The sequence below is a fragment of the Salvelinus alpinus genome, chromosome 2 (genome assembly GCF_045679555.1).
Source record: "Salvelinus alpinus chromosome 2, SLU_Salpinus.1, whole genome shotgun sequence".
NCBI classification, from domain to species: domain Eukaryota; kingdom Metazoa; phylum Chordata; class Actinopteri; order Salmoniformes; family Salmonidae; genus Salvelinus; species Salvelinus alpinus.
In genome coordinates, this window is record NC_092087.1 from 101,462,841 (window position 1) to 101,478,723 (window position 15,883).

A 15,883-nucleotide genomic window follows, 5' to 3' on the forward strand; every position below is an offset into this window, starting at 1 on the left:
ATAATAAAATACAATAGTATTATAGTACTGGCTACTAGAACTCTCCTCTTCCTAAAACTAACTAGCTTCTAGAACTCTGGTCCCCTTGGAACGAGCCCAAAAAACTAAATCTCCAATAAGGAAAAACGTGCAGTCAAAATAAATTGTGATCCATGGCAACGCAATGGCTAAACGCAAAACTTGTTGACTGCCCACCCTTGAGACAATCACCAACCAACTCCTGCAATATCCGTAGTAACTTTCAACCTTACTTCTCTCTCTCTTTTCAGGGTTCACTCGAGAGGCATGTTGTTGGATCGGGGCCCAGTCCCCAATGTCATGCATTTGGGTTGGCACATCTGAGAATGAATCCTGATATTCTAAAAGAAGGGTAACAACATCAATATAATTATATCTAAAAGCAGGGCAACAATGTCAATATAATTGTACCCAAAAATGGTCAGCTGGTTGCATAAATAATTATGATTACTAACTGTTAAATAAATTGTAAATATGAAAATCAAAACCAAATGTACACCCCTTTGTTAATATGTATTGGCAATAATTAACTTAATGGTGAGGCATGGAATAATAAAACATGTATCTTTTGTCAGGCTGAATGTTTGAAATATGAGGTGATTTGAGTCATGCTTCTTCAGTAGTGGAATAAAGACAATTAGCATTTGAATGTTGTAAAGAAATACTGGAGTGATGTCAGATTGTTAATAAAATTGATTAGTACAATTTATTATACTGCTTTCATGTGTGTATATACACAAACATCTGCAACAACTATCATATTACATGTATTTTTTTAAACAAGCAGCTTTTTCAACTCGTAGAAAACAGCTAGCTACATTTTGAAGTGCTGCATTTTGATTAAAGTGGGTCACCAACGCAGTAAGTGTAACACAGCTCTTTTTTTTGGTTAAATAATACTCTTTCAATTCAGAGCCTGGATTTTCCCCTGAGGCTAATATCCATATCATGCTGCAATCAATTGAACAGGGCAAAGGATAAGGTAGAACATCATTAAAATACTCCTTCTACAATGTTAAAACATTCTACATTGTGACATCATTAAAATACTCCTTCTACAATGTTAAAACATTCTACATTGTGACATCATTAAAATACTCCTACTACAATGTTAAAACATTCTACATTGTGACATTATTTCATTGATATCATGAAACAACTCATTCATGTATGTATTTTCTGATGTTTGATCAGACACCTTTTATCAGAGTATCTCTTGTCACATTGATCACAGCGGAGAGGTTTCTCTCCTGTGTGTGTTCTCTGGTGTGAAGTCAGCTGGCCAGATGTAGGAAAACTCTTCTCACAATGATTACAACTATAAGGTTTCACTCCTGTGTGTGTTCTCTGGTGTCGAATCAGATGGCTTGATGTAGTAAAACTCATCCCACATTGATCACAGATATAAGGTTTCTCTCCTGTGTGTGTTCTCTGGTGTAAAGTCAGCTGGCTAGATGAAGTAAAACTCATCCCACATTGATCACAGATATAAGGCTTCTCTCCTGTGTGTATTCTCTGGTGTATAGTCAGATGACCAGATGTAGTAAAACTCTTCCCACATTGACCACAGCTGTAAGGTTTCTCTCCTGTGTGTATTCTCTGGTGTAATGTCAGCTGGCCAGATCGACCAAAACTCTTCCCACATTGACCACAGCTATACGGTTTCTCTCCTGTGTGTATTCTCTGGTGTAGAGTCAGATGGCCAGATGTAGTAAAACTCTTCCCACATTGACCACAGCTGTAAGGTTTCTCTCCTGTGTGTGTTCTCTGGTGTGATATCAGGCTGGTTGACTGAGTAAAACTCTTCCCACATTGACCACAGCTATAAGGTGTCTCTCCTGTGTGTGTTCTCTGGTGTAGAGTCAGATTGCTAGATGTAGTAAAACTCTTCCCACATTGACCACAACTATAAGGTGTCTCTCCTGTGTGTGTTCTCTGGTGTATAGTCAGAGTGCTAGATGCACCAAAACTCTTCCCACATTGATCACAGCTATAAGGTTTCTCTCCTGTGTGTGTTCTCTGGTGCACTGTCAGATCCCTAGATTGACAAAAACTCTTCCCACATTGATCACAGCTATAAGGTTTCTCTCCTGTGTGTATTGTATTGTATTGTCTGGTGTTGAATCAGATGGCAAGATTGATCAAAACTCTTCCCACATTGAACACAGCTAAATGGTTTATCTCCTGTGTGTGTTCTCTGATGAATTTTAATGCCTGATGAGGTGAATCTCTTCCCACAGTCAGAGCAGCAATGAGATTTCTTCCCTGTGGGTCTCTGCTGGTGTTTCTGGAGGAGTTCTGATGTGGAGAGACTCTTCTCTGCCTCGTCAGCATCATGAGGTTGTTGAGGATTCCCAGAGGATCCACGATAGTCCCGTCTCTCTCCTGTGTGAACAACAAAGTCAAATGGTTCAAGGCCCACAACAGTGGAAATTCACTGTAAAAGGTGATGCCAACAGCGTAGCCATGATGTTGTACAACAACTGACGTCTGTAATGAATGTAATGATTTGACATTTGTCTTAAAATGACCAACAATAATCATATTTTGTATTGTTTTCACATTAGTAGTAACATCGATGATTGAGCCAGATGACTTTTGGTCTCCAATATGGGCCCCTTTCTGTGTTTAATAAAATTGCGGCACGAGGGCGAAGCACATACAATCAAATTGTAGAAACACCTCCCTGCTAATGAGGAAACCACTAGTTATGGATGTAGTATATCTGGTAATGAGGAAACCGATAGTTATGGATGTAGCATATCTGGTAATGAGGAAACCACTAGTTATAGATGTAGTATATCTGGTTGTAGAAACTCCTTCCCGCTAGTGAGGATAATAGTTATAGCAAAGATTTTAGTTTTTCACAAAGTATTCTGAATGTGAATGGGTGAAAACTCAGGGGAGTAGCCTCCATTTCCAGGGTGCTTATGAGTGCATTTCACACTACTTTGGATTATAATTGTAAGGCTCGTTTGAATGTCCTGCTTAATATAATGTTTGTGTGATCATCACAAATCAACCGCTTTGTACTTAAAAAACCCTTCAACCAGTAAAATGTTCTTTGTCTTTTCCATCAGCCTGACAATGAGGGTTTGTACACTGTTTGCCAAATTGTCCCATAACTTCACCTAACAACAAATATACCTGTAATGAACGATGAAGCACTTTGGTTGTTGTTGCATGACATACATAGTGTACTGTAGGACCCATAACAACAACATAGACCTACTGTAGGACCCATAACGTCACCTAACAACATAGACCTACTGTAGGACCCATAACAATAACATAGACCTACTGTAGGACCCATAACAACAACATAGACCTACTGTAGGACTCATAACTTCACCTAACAATAACATAGACCTACTGTAGGAGCCATAACTTCACCTAACAACAACATAGACCTACTGTAGGAGCCATAACTTCACCTAACAACAACAAAGACCTACTGTAGGACCCATAACAACAACATAGACCTACTGTAGGACCCATAACATTACCTAACAATAACATATACCTACTGTAGGACCCATAACATTACCTAACAATAACATATACCTACTGTAGGACCCATAACATTACCTAACAATAACATAGACCTACTGTAGGAGCCATAACTTCACCTAACAATAACATAGACCTACTGTAGGACCCATAACTTCACCTAACAACAAATATAGGAAAATAGCTCTGTGTGTTGTACAATAGCCTATCCATCAAGGAACAGTTCTCTACACATTATGAGCTAAGTATCTCTGTTTCCAAACAGACTAACGAGACCCAACTGTAAATCAAGCAGACAATAACATTATAAACATCAATTTGTTAGGGATGTTGGATCCAACGTGGAGCACGGCATAACTGTCTTTACCAGAGTAATGAATGAAGAAGCACTTTGGTTGTTGTTGCATGTCGTGATGTTTGTCATGTGACTGGCATTCAGAAAATGATTTCCTGGATCAGCTGATGATAGTTTAGTAACTAAACAGCTACAGTATTAAGAATTATGTGTAATTATTGAAGAAACACATTAATGACAGTATCCATTTGGGTGTTGTCAATAAAGTTAAGGTGACTAGGTTAGAACCATTTTATTTTTTTTATTTTCACCTTTATTTGTCTGTGTCACACTGCTTTGCTTTATCTTGGCCAGGTCGCAATTGTAAATGAGAACTTGTTCTCAACTTGCCTACCTGGTTAAATAAAGGTGAAATAAATAAATGAAATAGATCAGCAACGGTGGCTTGCAAACAGTGGATAGTAAGTAGCCCACCTTTGGAATAACTATGTATAGTTATAACTGTAGTATCCTGTATAACTGTAGTATCCTGTATAACTATGTATAGTTATAACTGTAGCATCCTGAATAACTATGTATAGTTATAACTGTAGTATCCTGTATAACTGTAGTATCCTGTATAACTGTAGTATCCTGTATAACGATGTATAGTTATAACTGTAGTATCCTGTATAACTGTAGTATCCTGTATAACTATGTATAGTTATAACTGTAGTATCCTGTATAACTATGTATAGTTATAACTGTAGTATCCTGTATAACTGTAGTATCCTGTATAACTGTAGTATCCTGTATAACTGTAGTATCCTGTATATCTGTAGTATCCTGTATAACTATGTATAGTTATAACTGTAGTATCCTGTATAACTATGTATAGTTATAACTGTAGTATCCTGTATAACTATGTATAGTTATAACTGTAGTATCCTGTATAACTGTAGTATCCTGTATAACTATGTATAGTTATAACTGTAGTATCCTGTATAACTGTAGTATCCTGTATAACTGTAGTATCCTGTATAACTGTAGTATCCTGTATAACTGTAGTATCCTGTATAACTGTAGTATCCTGTATAACTATGTATAGTTATAACTGTAGTATCCTGTATAACTATGTATAGTTATAACTGTAGTATCCTGTATAACTATGTATAGTTATAACTGTAGTATCCTGTATAACTGTAGTATCCTGTATAACTATGTATAGTTATAACTGTAGTATCCTGTATAACTGTAGTATCCTGTATAACTATGTATAGTTATAACTGTAGTATCCTGTATAACTATGTATAGTTATAACTGTAGTATCCTGTATAACTGTAGTATCCTGTATAACTATGTATAGTTATAACTGTAGTATCCTGTATAACTATGTATAGTTATAACTGTAGTATCCTGTATAACTGTAGTATCCTGTATAACTGTAGTATCCTGTATAACTGTAGTATCCTGTATAACTATGTATAGTTATAACTGTAGTATCCTGTATAACTGTAGTATCCTGTATAACTATGTATAGTTATAACTGTAGTATCCTGTATAACTATGTATAGTTATAACTGTAGTATCCTGTATAACTATGTATAGTTATAACTGTAGTATCCTCTATAACTATGTATAGTTATAACTGTAGTATCCTGTATAACTATGTATAGTTATAACTGTAGTATCCTGTATAACTGTAGTATCCTGTATAACTGTAGTATCCTGTATAACTATGTATAGTTATAACTGTAGTATCCTGTATAACTGTAGTATCCTGTATAACTGTAGTATCCTGTATAACTGTGTATAGTTATAACTGTAGTATCCTGTATAACTGTGTATAGTTATAACTGTAGTATCCTGTATAACTATGTATAGTTATAACTGTAGTATCCTGTATAACTGTAGTATCCTGTATAACTGTAGTATCCTGTATAACTATGTATAGTTATAACTGTAGTATCCTGTATAACTGTAGTATCCTGTATAACTATGTATAGTTATAACTGTAGTATCCTGTATAACTGTAGTATCCTGTATAGCTGTAGTATCCTGTATAACTATGTATAGTTATAACTGTAGTATCCTGTATAACTGTAGTATCCTGTATAACTATGTATAGTTACAACTGTAGTATCCTGTATAACTGTAGTATCCTGTATAACTATGTATAGTTATAACTGAAGTATCCTGTATAACTGTAGTATCCTGTATAACTGTAGTATCCTGTATAACTGTAGTATCCTGTATAACTATGTATAGTTATAACTGTAGTATCCTGTATAACTATCTATAGTTATAACTGAAGTATCCTGTATAACTGTAGTATCCTGTATAGCTGTAGTATCCTGTATAACTATGTATAGTTATAACTGTAGTATCCTGTATAACTGTAGTATCCTGTATAACTATGTATAGTTACAACTGTAGTATCCTGTATAACTGTAGTATCCTGTATAACTATGTATAGTTATAACTGAAGTATCCTGTATAACTGTAGTATCCTGTATAACTGTAGTATCCTGTATAACTGTAGTATCCTGTATAACTATGTATAGTTATAACTGTAGTATCCTGTATAACTGTAGTATCCTGTATAACTATCTATAGTTATAACTGAAGTATCCTGTATAACTGTAGTATCCTGTATAACTATCTATAGTTATAACTGTAGTATCCAGTATAGTCTGGGAGGAGGTGAAACCACTCAGGCTTATTTGATGTGATCTAATGTTTTGATCATCTAGTTTTCCTTACAAGCATTCAGTCACCAAAGGGGGTTCGGTCAGTCCTTTGTTTATATACTGTCTCATTGACAAAAATATTTTGGATTATTTGTTTACATCATTCCTTTGTCTCGACATATACAGTAAACGTGCTGAGGTTCTACTGTTGCCAAGGAGACACATTTTATTATTTATTTACAGTTTGGAGGGTTGGGGGTCTGACATCCAGGAGACACATTTTATTATTTATTTACAGTTTGGAGGGATGGGGGTCTGACATCCAGGCGACACATTTTATTATTTATTTACAGTTTGGAGGGTTGGGGGTCTGACATCCAGGGGACACATTTTATTATTTATTCAGTTTGGAGAGTTGGGGGTCTGACATCCAGGGACACATTTTAGTTCTAATGGTGCCGTTCTGTTATTCTTTTCAGCTTCTTTTTCCAAGCATCTTACATTACTCTGAGACTAGTTATCCTGGGATCTTACATTACTCTGAGACTAGTTATCCTGGGATCTTACATTACTCTGAGACTAGTTATCCTGGGATCTTACATTACTCTGAGACTAGTTATCCTGGGATCTTACATTACTCTGAGACTAGTTATCCTGGGATCTTACATTACTCTGAGACTAGTTATCCTGGGATCTTACATTACTCAGAGACTAGTTATCCTGGGATCGTACATTACTCTGAGACTAGTTATCCTGGGGAATAGTTTCAATACATTTGCAAAAAACCTAAACCTGTTTTTGCTTTGGCATTATGGGGTATTGTGATGTCATTATGGGGTATTGTGATGTCATTATGGGGTATTGTGAAACATTTTAGAATAAAGGGATGCACCGATATGACATTTTTGGCCAATACCGATATCCAATATTTTCCTTACCCCAAAAAACGATACCGATAACCGATATTAAAATTTTTAGAGGCCTTTTAAGCATTCTAGTACAGCATTCTAATAGTTAACACACACACGGACGCAGCGGTCTAAGCCACTGCATCTCAGTGCAAGAGGTGTCACAACAATCCCTGGTTCGAATCCAGGCTGTATCACATCCGGCCGTCATTGGGATCCCACAGTAGTTGTCTATTATTGGTGTAGAGAGGACGACAAAGGAGAGGGAACCCACAGATAGATAGGAAGATAGAAATTATCATTATTACTAGAAAATATTCATTTAAAATCCAGGAATTTTACAACTTTAGCTCTCTAGGTCAAGCCAGTAGGATACAGTAGGTTGTATCTCTCTAGGTCATGCCAGTAGACTACAGTAGGTTGTAACGCTCTAGGTCATGCCAGTAGGCTACAGTAGGTTGTATCTCTCTAGGTCATGCCAGTAGGCTACAGTAGGTTGTATCCAAGTGGTTGTATCTCTCTAGGTCATGCCAGTAGGCTACAGTAGGTTGTAACTCTCTAGGTCATGCCAGTAGGTTACAGTAGGTTGTATCTCTCTAGGTCATGCCAGTAGGCTACAGTAGGTTGTATCTCTCTAGGTCATGCCAGTAGGCTACAGTAGATGTATCTCTCTAGGTCATGCCAGTAGGCTACAGTAGGTTGTATCTCTCTAGGTCATGCTAGTAGGTTACAGTAGGTTGTATCTCTCTAGGTCATGCCAGTAGGCTACAGTAGGTTGTATCTCTCTAGGTCATGCTAGTAGGTTACAGTAGGTTGCATCTCTCCAGGTCATGCCAGTAGGCTACAGTAGGTTGCATCCAAGTGGTTGTATCTCTCTAGGTCATGCCAGTAGGCTACAGTAGGTTGTATCTCTCTAGGTCATGCCAGTAGGCTACAGTAGATGTATCTCTCTAGGTCATGCCAGTAGGCTACAGTAGGTTGTATCCAAGTGGTTGTATCTCTCTAGGTCATGCCAGTAGGCTACAGTAGGTTGTAACTCTCCAGGTCATGCCAGTAGGTTACAGTAGGTTGTATCTCTCTAGGTCATGCTAGTAGGTTACAGTAGGTTGTATCTCTCTAGGTCATGCTAGTAGGTTACAGTAGGTTGTATCTCTCTAGGTCATGCCAGTAGGCTACAGTAGGTTGCATCTCTCCAGGTCATGCCAGTAGGCTACAGTAGGTTGTATCTCTCTAGGTCATGCCAGTAGGCTACAGTAGATGTATCTCTCTAGGTCATGCCAGTAGGCTACAGTAAGTTGTATCTCTCTAGGTCATGCCAGTAGGCTACAGTAAGTTGTATCTCTCTAGGTCATGCCAGTAGACTACAGTAGGTTGTAACTCTCTAGGTCATGCCAGTAGGTTACAGTAGGTTGTAACTCTCTAGGTCATGCCAGTAGGTTACAGTAGGTTGTATCTCTCTAGGTCATGCCAGTAGGTTACAGTAGATTGTAACTCTCTAGGTCATGCCAGTAGGTTACAGTAGGTTGTAACTCTCTAGGTCATGCCAGTAGGTTGTATCTCTCTAGGTCATGCCAGTAGGCTACAGTAGGTTGTAACTCTCTAGGTCATGCCAGTAGGTTGTAACTCTCTAGGTCATGCCAGTAGGTTGTATCTCTCTAGGTCATGCCAGTAGGTTACAGTAGGTTGTATCTCTCTAGGTCATGCCAGTAGGCTTCAGTAGGTTGTAACTCTCTAGGTCATGCCAGTAGGTTACAGTAGGTTGTATCTCTCTAGGTTATGCCAGTAGGTTACAGTAGATTGTAACTCTCTAGGTCATGCCAGTAGGCTACTGTAGGTTGTATCTCTCTAGGTCATGCCAGTAGGTTACAGTAGGTTGTATCTCTCTAGGTCATGCCAGTAGGTTACACTAGGTTGTATCTCTCTAGGTCATGCCAGTAGGTTACAGTAGGTTGTAACTCTCTAGGTCATGCCAGTAGGTTACAGTAGGTTGTATCTCTCTAGGTCATGCCAGTAGGCTACAGTAGGTTGTATCCAAGTGGAAACAATTATCAAACCAATGTGGAAAGTGTCGAATTTGGTCAACAACAAAATTAATGGCTTATTTGCTACGTGAGGTTTACTTGATCTAACAGAAGTTTCGTAATGTTTAAGTTGTTATGTGGACACGTGACATACCGACAACTTTGATAAAAACATTATAGGAGTTGTCTCCAGATCGCTATGCATATTCATGCTAGTAGCTTAGCATCTCTCTCCATTGAATACAGGCGGTGCATATTAATGCTAATAGCTTAGCATCTCTCTCCATTGAATACAGGCGGTGCATATTCATGCTAGTAGCGTAGCATCTCTCTCCATTGAATACAGGCGGTGCATATTCATGCTAGTAGCTTAGCATCTCTCTCCATTGAATACAGGCAGTTGACGTCAACAACCCTCATAGAATATAAACAATAGATTACAATAATAAGATGTATCCACCAATCCAAAGAAAGGATAGGCGGGAGATACACAACCCGCAGTGCCGCTTTGTGGACAACGACTCGCCTTGTTAGGGCGGAGAGACATCTTGTCAGTATATCCATTATCTTTGGTGTAGCCAACCCAACTCTCACATGGCACTATTGGGGGGCACGGTGTGTAGTAAAACATCACTACATGAAAATCACAACATGCCGTGCCCCCCAGTCTGCGGTCAGCAGATAGACCCTTCTCAAATATATATGTTAAGTCACTTTTTGGAAACGGAACTGAGAAAACAAGGGGTAGCTTGTTCTCTACGTCGTCTGATTCTAGACATATCAGTCATCATCCTGGGCCCTCCGTTGAAGAGGTATTGACGAGCCAACTCTGAATATCCAAAGTTAAAAACGAATTTAAGGTGGTACTTACTGGTGTTAATCAGATCTCCTATCTCCTCCTCTTCATCTTTCAATGTGACAGTTATCTCCCCTTCATTCTTCACTCCAAAAACTGCATCCTCCTCTTTCTCTTCCTCCTCTTCTTTCATTGTAACATCCTCCTCCTCTTTCACTCTGAATGCGTCTTCCTCTTCTTTCACTGAAACGTCTTTCTCTTCTTCTTTCACTGTAACAGCCTCACCCTCTACTTCTATTTTTACTGTGATATCCTCTTCTTCCTTCTCCTCTTTCACGACAATGTTCAGCCCCAGAGCTTCTTTCTCCGTCCAGCAGACCCCCTCTTCTTTAACGAGAGGGGAGATGTTTAGTGAGCTCATGGTCGGGGATGTTAGCTAGCTAGCTATCATTAGCGACTAGGCTAGTGCTAATTTAACCAGCCAGCTACTATAGCTGACTAATACAAAATAACGTAATATTAAATAGGTTAACAACTAGATACGACCTAAGTGTGTCGAAAACACAGTAGCTAATATACACCTAAAGCGTATAAATAGCTTGAATCTTTCGGCTATGTTGGCTAGCAAGCTACCGAGGTGGTTGACGAGCTGTTTATGAAGAACCGTCCACTAGATTACACGTCACGCTGGCAGCGTCGCCTGAAAGACGCACTTCGCCGTCGCTGACTGGAGGGGAAACGCAGTTGAGGATCATATTTTATTTTCAGACAAAGATTATTTTAAATGGATTTAATTAAATAATACTATTATATTGAGACATACAAAGACAGGAATGTGTTGATTGATTAGTGCGAATAAAAATTGTTTACCACAGCATATTTAAGGCAGTTTCATTAAGTTATATTACATCTAAATTAGCAGCTAGCTACTGTAGGTCTATACTGCTCCTACATGGTGTAACAATACATCATATAGATGTATATAATGAACAGACTAGGTCTATACTGCTCCTACATGGTGTAACAATACATCATGTAGATGTATATAATGAACAGACTAGGTCTATACTGCTCCAACATGGTGCAACAATACATCATGTAGATGTATATAATGAACAGACTAAGTCTATACTGCTCCTACATGGTGTAACAATACATCATGTAAATTTACACTACCATTCAAAAGTTTGGGGTCACTTAGAAATGTCCTTGTCTTTTAAAGAAAATCAAAATGTTTCTTTTATTTACCTGTTTTTGCTTTGTCATTATGGGGTATTGTGATGTCATTATGGGCCAATGTGATGTCTTATGGGGTATTGTGATGTCATTATTGGGTATTGTGTAGATTAATGAGGGAAAAATGATTGAATCAATTTTAGAATAAGGCTGTATTGTAACAAAATGTGGAATAAGTGAAGGGGTCTGAATGCTTTCCGAATGCATTGTATATATAGGGGCAGTACTTAGTGACATCACTTCATGAAACAGGAGGTACAAATATATAACATAGTTTCACAGTATCAACATTCAATGTGTAAAAATATATGACCAAGCTGGAAGAGGAAACGCCAGCCCAGCCACAATCCTAGAGGTTCACTGATGATCAACCTCCTCCTTCACATCTGACTCCTGATGATCAACCTCCTCCTTCACATCTGACTCCTGATGATCAACCTCCTCCTTCACATCTGACTCCTGATGATCAACCTCCTCCTTCACATCTGACTCCTGATGATCAACCTCCTCCTTCACATCTGACTCCTGATGATCAACCTCCTCCTTCACATCTGACTCCTGATGATCAACCTCCTCCTTCACATCTGACTCCTGATGATCAACCTCCTCCTTCACATCTGACTCCTGATGATCAACCTCCTCCTTCACATCTGACTCCTGATGATCAACCTCCTCCTTCACATCTGACTCCTGATGATCAACCTCCTCCTTCACATCTGACTCCTGATGATCAACCTCCTCCTTCACATCTGACTCCTGATGATCAACCTCCTCCTTCACATCTGACTCCAGTGATCAATCCAGAGCGTCTTCTTTTTTGGGGAATCCCGATGGACGACATCATCCAATAGGACGTCATCACCACCACCGCCCACAAGTTAATTGTCATTCAGGTTATTAATGGGAAGAACATTAGCAATATGTCCTGTCTGGTAACTTGTCTCGTTCAAAGGATTTACATTGGCAGGTGCACAGGGAGAAACACCATTAAAAAAACTCAGTTGATCTTAAATTGTGGAAACACTTTTGGAAGTCTTTAACTGTATCAAAGTCTGTGGCCTGTGATGTTGGGACAAATGATAGTCCCTTATGATACAAGAGACAAAATTCACAAATTCTACAGCACAACGGCAGAGTCATGTCTTCAGTGTAAAACTAACAATGACTCAATAATCCTTCTGGGAATGTTATGATGTCATAAAGTTATGGGTGGAGTTAGAACGTTGGCTGTCAGAAGTACAGTTATACAATGTAAAATTACTTTTAATCTGTCTGTCTGTATATTTCAAAACATGGCATTTGAGGGTGCAGTGAGATACCCCAGAGTTGGACGATACTTTTCTCATAAATCATCTTAAATATTATACTTAATTAAACCTGTAAATCAACCAATCCTCTGTTGTTAACTCTATTGAATGGTAAAATGCTTTATTATCTAAAAGTTGAAAGTGACAGAGAGAAATAAAATGGTGCTGATGAATGCACTGGCTGTGTTCTAGTGGGTCTGGGCAGGTGTGATGTAGTTAATGGAGATGGAGGTGTGTTCTAGTGGGTCTGGGCAGGTGTGATGTAGTTCATGGAGATGGAGGTGTGTTCTAGTGGGTCTGGGCAGGTGTGATGTAGTTCATGGAGATGGAGGTGTGTTTTAGTGGGTCTGGGCAGGTGTGATGTAGTTAATGGAGATGGAGGTGTGTTCTAGTAGGTCTGGGCAGGTGTGATGTAGTTAATGGAGATGGAGGTGTGTTCTAGTGGGTCTGGGCAGGTGTGATGTAGTTAATGGAGATGGAGGTGTGTTCCAGTGGGTCTGGGCAGGTGTGATGTAGTTAATGGAGATGGAGGTGTGTTCTAGTGGGTCTGGGCAGGTGTGATGTAGTTAATGGAGATGGAGGTGTGTTCTAGTGGGTCTGGGCAGGTGTGATGTAGTTAATGTTTCTATGATGTTGTTTGTATGTGTATGTTTTGTATTGTTTATAAAATATCAAATAAAATATTAAAACATTTCCAATGCAAATTAACACCTCAAAGTTATATTTTTGGAGTTATTACATTAAACCAAAGTCAGGTGTGAAGTAAAATGGAGGACCAGCCTATTCCCTATGATGTACTACAACAGAAATAACTTAAAATGTATAACTTTAAATGAAACCAATAATTTGCACTCATGACTTGAGTGATTAAAGTAAACCACAGTTTTGTAAATACATAACGCCATCTAACCAAATATCAAAGAATGTTAGCTATATGCAGTTATCTTAGCCAGCCAGCTAACGTTAGCTATATGCAGTTATCTTAGCCAGCCAGCTAACATTAGCTATATGCAGTTATCTTAGCCAGCCAGCTAACATTAGCTATATGCAGTTATCTTAGCCAGCCAGCTAACATTAGCTATATGCAGTTATCTTAGCCAGCCAGCTAACATTTTTTATATGCAGTTATCTTAGCCAACCAGCTAACGTTAGCTATTTAGCCAACTAGTTATTAGCCTAACCAGCGTAGCCAACCAGCACGGTTATGGTCAGCGAGACCAACTAACGTTACCGGAGAAAAAGTTACAAAACTCCCGTAGTCTAATTCACAGAGAACATGCTGAAAAGTAGTGATGGGGAAACAAAGCTTCCTGAAGCATTGATGATTTCGAGCCAATTGTGTCCAAAATAGGTTCATTACTCAAGGCTTTGAGCGACACAGAATTTAGAACAGCCACATTTTATAGATGAAGTCACACGCCGTAGCAGCGTAGCCATTATGTCATATATTAAACCACTGGCCCTGTTCGAGAGCATCAAATCCATGCTGCGTTGTGGGTAAACGGTGACTGGCTGACTGATTTATAAATAATAATGAGTAGTTATTTAGGATGCAAGGTGATTTGTAAATTAGTCAGTCAGCAGCCACCTGCACTGTCGGCTGCAATGTCAAACGAGCCCAATACCAAACCAATCAGGTGTTCGACGAAATTATTCTTCAGACGTCATTGATCACATGCTGCTGATAAAGTGACACTCCTTTGAATTATACCGCTTAGCGACTTCAGTACATGCCTCATAGCTCCAGTCTCAAACTTAACCCCGTTCCTGCTGAAGAAGAGAAGGTCTGCTGGATGGAGAAAGAAGCTCTCGTGAAAGAGGAGGAGGAAGAGGAGGATGTCACAGTAAAACAAGAAGTAGAGGGTGAGGCTGTTACCGTGAAAGAAGAAGAGAAAGACGTTTCAGTTAAAGAAGAGGAAGACGCGTTCAGAGTGAAAGAGGATGACGAAGTTTCAGTGAAAGAAGAGGAGACTGACGATGAACGTAAGTACTGTCTTAACAGAAGCACAAACTCTGTGGTTGGAAGTTGAACTGATGTGTGGTGTGCTTGGTGTTAAAGCGGAAATCTGCAATTGCTACATCCATATTTTGACTTAAATTATTTATTTATATATATATATATATTTATAGGCATTGATTCTTGAAGAATATAACACATGCCTCATGAGCTTAGTTCAACTGTTGTACCCCATCAGAACCCCAAATAAGCTTTTTTTACTACAATGTTTAGAAACAATGTATATCAACAGCCTCAACATGGTTAAAACTATAATGTTGATATCATGGATGGTCATTCCTTTCATCCATAGTCTGTCTATGAATTTGAGAGTAGTTACATTTCTCCAGCCCCATCATCTTATTACCAAAACAGTGGTGGAATTACAGCTTTGTTATTGGTTGACTGCAGATTGGTTGATTGATTGTTGAGTGGCTTTTTAAAGGGGCAACCTAGTTTTTAAACAAACAAAATGGCTGCCCAGAGTCCTGAGCTGTGTTAGATTACGCATACTAACTGCACTATTTGTGATGTTAATAGAGTATATAGTCTGCTTATTGGTCATAGTATGATGTAGTTAGTCTGCCAAAAGTTCCCGGATGTCGTACTACATTCGCCAAAATATGATGTATACACGCAGTACTTTAGGGCCCATAATGCAATTCTTCAGAAAATGGGCGTGGCTTTAACGTTTTCAGATTTGAAGAAAATGGGGGAAAATATGCAGCCGAAGTCCAACGAGAGAGCGGATACAAATTAACTGCTTTAAATAATTATGACAAATGTTGAGCAATGCAATAAAGTAATGACTTTTCAAATAAGTTACCTTACCCGTTATATGACTATTGTTGTTCACTTGACAATCTTAAGACAAATGTCAAATAATGAACATTCATTACAGACGTCATTGTTTGTACAACATCATGTTGTTGTTCACACAGGAGAGAGAAGTGACTATCGTGGATCCTCTGGGGAGCCTCAACAACCTCATGATGCTGACGAGGCAGAGAAGAGTCTCTCCACGTAGAAACACCAGCAGAGAATCACAGGGAAGAAATCTCATTGCTGCTCTGACTGTGGGAAAGGTTGCACATCTTCATCAGAACTTAAAATACACCAGAGAACAC

At 38.7% G+C, this 15,883-nt stretch overlaps 1 protein-coding gene and 1 pseudogene across 1 annotated transcript in view; one reads left to right on the forward strand and one right to left on the reverse strand.

Annotated features, from left to right (window-relative positions):
* Positions 1–14: 14 nt before the first annotated feature.
* Positions 15–15,883, reverse strand: part of LOC139546813 (zinc finger protein ZFP2-like) — a 44,226-nt pseudogene continuing 28,357 nt past the window's right edge.
* LOC139546522 (zinc finger protein ZFP2-like) overlaps positions 14,418–15,883 on the forward strand; it is a 415,728-nt gene continuing 414,262 nt past the window's right edge. The window contains exon 1 of the mRNA XM_071355054.1: positions 14,418–14,743. Within this exon, the coding sequence (XP_071211155.1) occupies positions 14,491–14,743 (253 nt within the window). The 5' untranslated portion in view covers positions 14,418–14,490. The remainder of the gene's footprint in view (positions 14,744–15,883) is intronic.